Raw genomic sequence first — 1,714 nt, 5'->3', positions numbered from 1 at the left:
GGGGGCGTCGGGCGCGGCCCCGGCCTCGCCGGCGGCGACGGAGCAGATCGTGGCGGAGGGCGAGGCGGCGGCGGCGGGCACGTTCGTGCAGCGGCAGCTCGGGGCGATGCTGCAGCCCGCCGTGAACAAGTTCTCGCTGCGCATGTTCGGCAGCCACCGGGCCGTGGAGATCGAGCGGCAACGGGTGAAGTCGGCGGGAGCCTGGATTATCCATCCCTACAGCGACTTCAGGTGGGACCGGGGCCCCGCGATCCCCGCCCCGGCACCGGCACCGAGCCCCATCCCAGCACCAGTCCCCCGCTCGAGCTCCGCCGCCCGGCCCGGTGCCCGCCGCCGCTGTCCGTGGTTCTGAGCGCGGCCCCACCGCCCGACACCGTAGGGGCAACAAGTGCCGGTAGCCGGGGCTCCGCACCGGCCCGGGGAGGCGGCTGCCGACCGCCGGAGCCCGGGGCCGCGCTGCCCCAGCCCCTTCCCGTCTGGGATTATCCCGCCCGCACGGACAACTCTGTCCTGCCCCAGCACCCCCGGGCTCTCGGGGCTCCCGGTGCCGCCGAGCCGCGGAGCTCTGCTGACCCGGCCCCGGGCGTGCGGAGGCGGAGGAAGGGGTTGCTGGGCTTTGCCTGCCCTTACAGCTTTCCCCCGCCCTTCTCCATGCTGTTTTTAATTTGATAAGGATCCATCATCCCCCTGGGATGCGGCTCCCCGCGGCTGGAGCAGGGCTGGTCACCCAGCGAGGAGCCGGGCCTGGCTCTCGGTGTCACCGGGATCACAGCGGGAGCTCGGGGATGGAAGATGTGGGAGGAACTGGGTGTCACGGGGATGTTGAGTCATATAGGGTGGGCTTTCTCCACGGGGAATGAAGCTGCCAGGCAGTCATCTCCCGCAGCAAGCTGTGACATGGATGATGTCCCCAGCCTGGGAAGTACCCCAGAATGGGGACAGCAACTGGTGTGGGTCCCCAGCACCTGTAGCCATCTCCCCTCACCACTGGGCCCCAGCCACTCACTCTGTCCCTTGCACCACCCAGCACGACACCCAGGGCTGCCAGCCCTGAGAGCCCTTTTCCCAGGGAAACCATCCCAAAGTTTGTGAGCCTTGAGCTTGGCAGGAGCAGCTTCTGCAACCAGCGCCATGAAGGGAGCTGGCAGGTAGACAGACAGGGGGATTACTCCGGTGTTTATCACATTAGGGGGATACATAAATGTCATGGAGATCAGGGCCCTGAGTGTTCAGTCTGACACGTAGTGAAGGACAAGGCCTGTCCTAAAGAGCTTAAGCCTAAATCTGAAGCGAGAGCTCCAGGCAGGCTTGGGCAGCAACAGGGACAGGCAGCTTTCCTACTCAGTTTCTCAGGGCACAGCATGGAGATGCAGGAGGCAATTCCTCAGCCAGGTCAGGCCCCTTCTGCCTCAGCTGCATTTCACTGTCTGGCCCAGCAAATCCTGGCCACTAGCAGGAAGGTGTTAATTTGGGAGAGGCTCCTGACCCCGGGGTGGGCTCCTGATTATGGGGTCCCTCACAGCCCTGGGGTCACTCCTAACCCTGGGGTGGTTTCTGGACCTGGCATCATTCCTGACCTTGGGGCAGCTTCTTGAGGAGAAGGTGCCTCCCCCCATCCCCCTCAGGCTCTGGTGCTCTCTCTGAAGAAGCCTCTCATGGCACCATGACTTCCCTTCCCTCTTCCCTTCCCTCTTCCCTTCCCTCTTCCCTTCCC

General features: G+C 65.1%; 1 protein-coding gene across 1 annotated transcript in view; it reads left to right on the top strand.

Annotated features, from left to right (window-relative positions):
* The first annotated feature begins 20 nt into the window (after positions 1-20).
* The window catches only part of HCN3 (hyperpolarization activated cyclic nucleotide gated potassium channel 3), a 9,750-nt gene continuing 8,056 nt past the window's right edge, over positions 21-1,714 (top strand). Inside the window, exon 1 of the mRNA XM_015650178.2 lies at positions 21-231. Coding sequence (XP_015505664.1) covers positions 107-231 — 125 coding nt within the window. The 5' untranslated portion in view covers positions 21-106. The remainder of the gene's footprint in view (positions 232-1,714) is intronic.

The sequence above is a fragment of the Parus major genome, chromosome 25LG1, assembly GCF_001522545.3.
Source record: "Parus major isolate Abel chromosome 25LG1, Parus_major1.1, whole genome shotgun sequence".
In the NCBI taxonomy this organism is placed as follows: domain Eukaryota; kingdom Metazoa; phylum Chordata; class Aves; order Passeriformes; family Paridae; genus Parus; species Parus major.
This window is presented reverse-complemented; position numbering and strand designations above follow the sequence as displayed.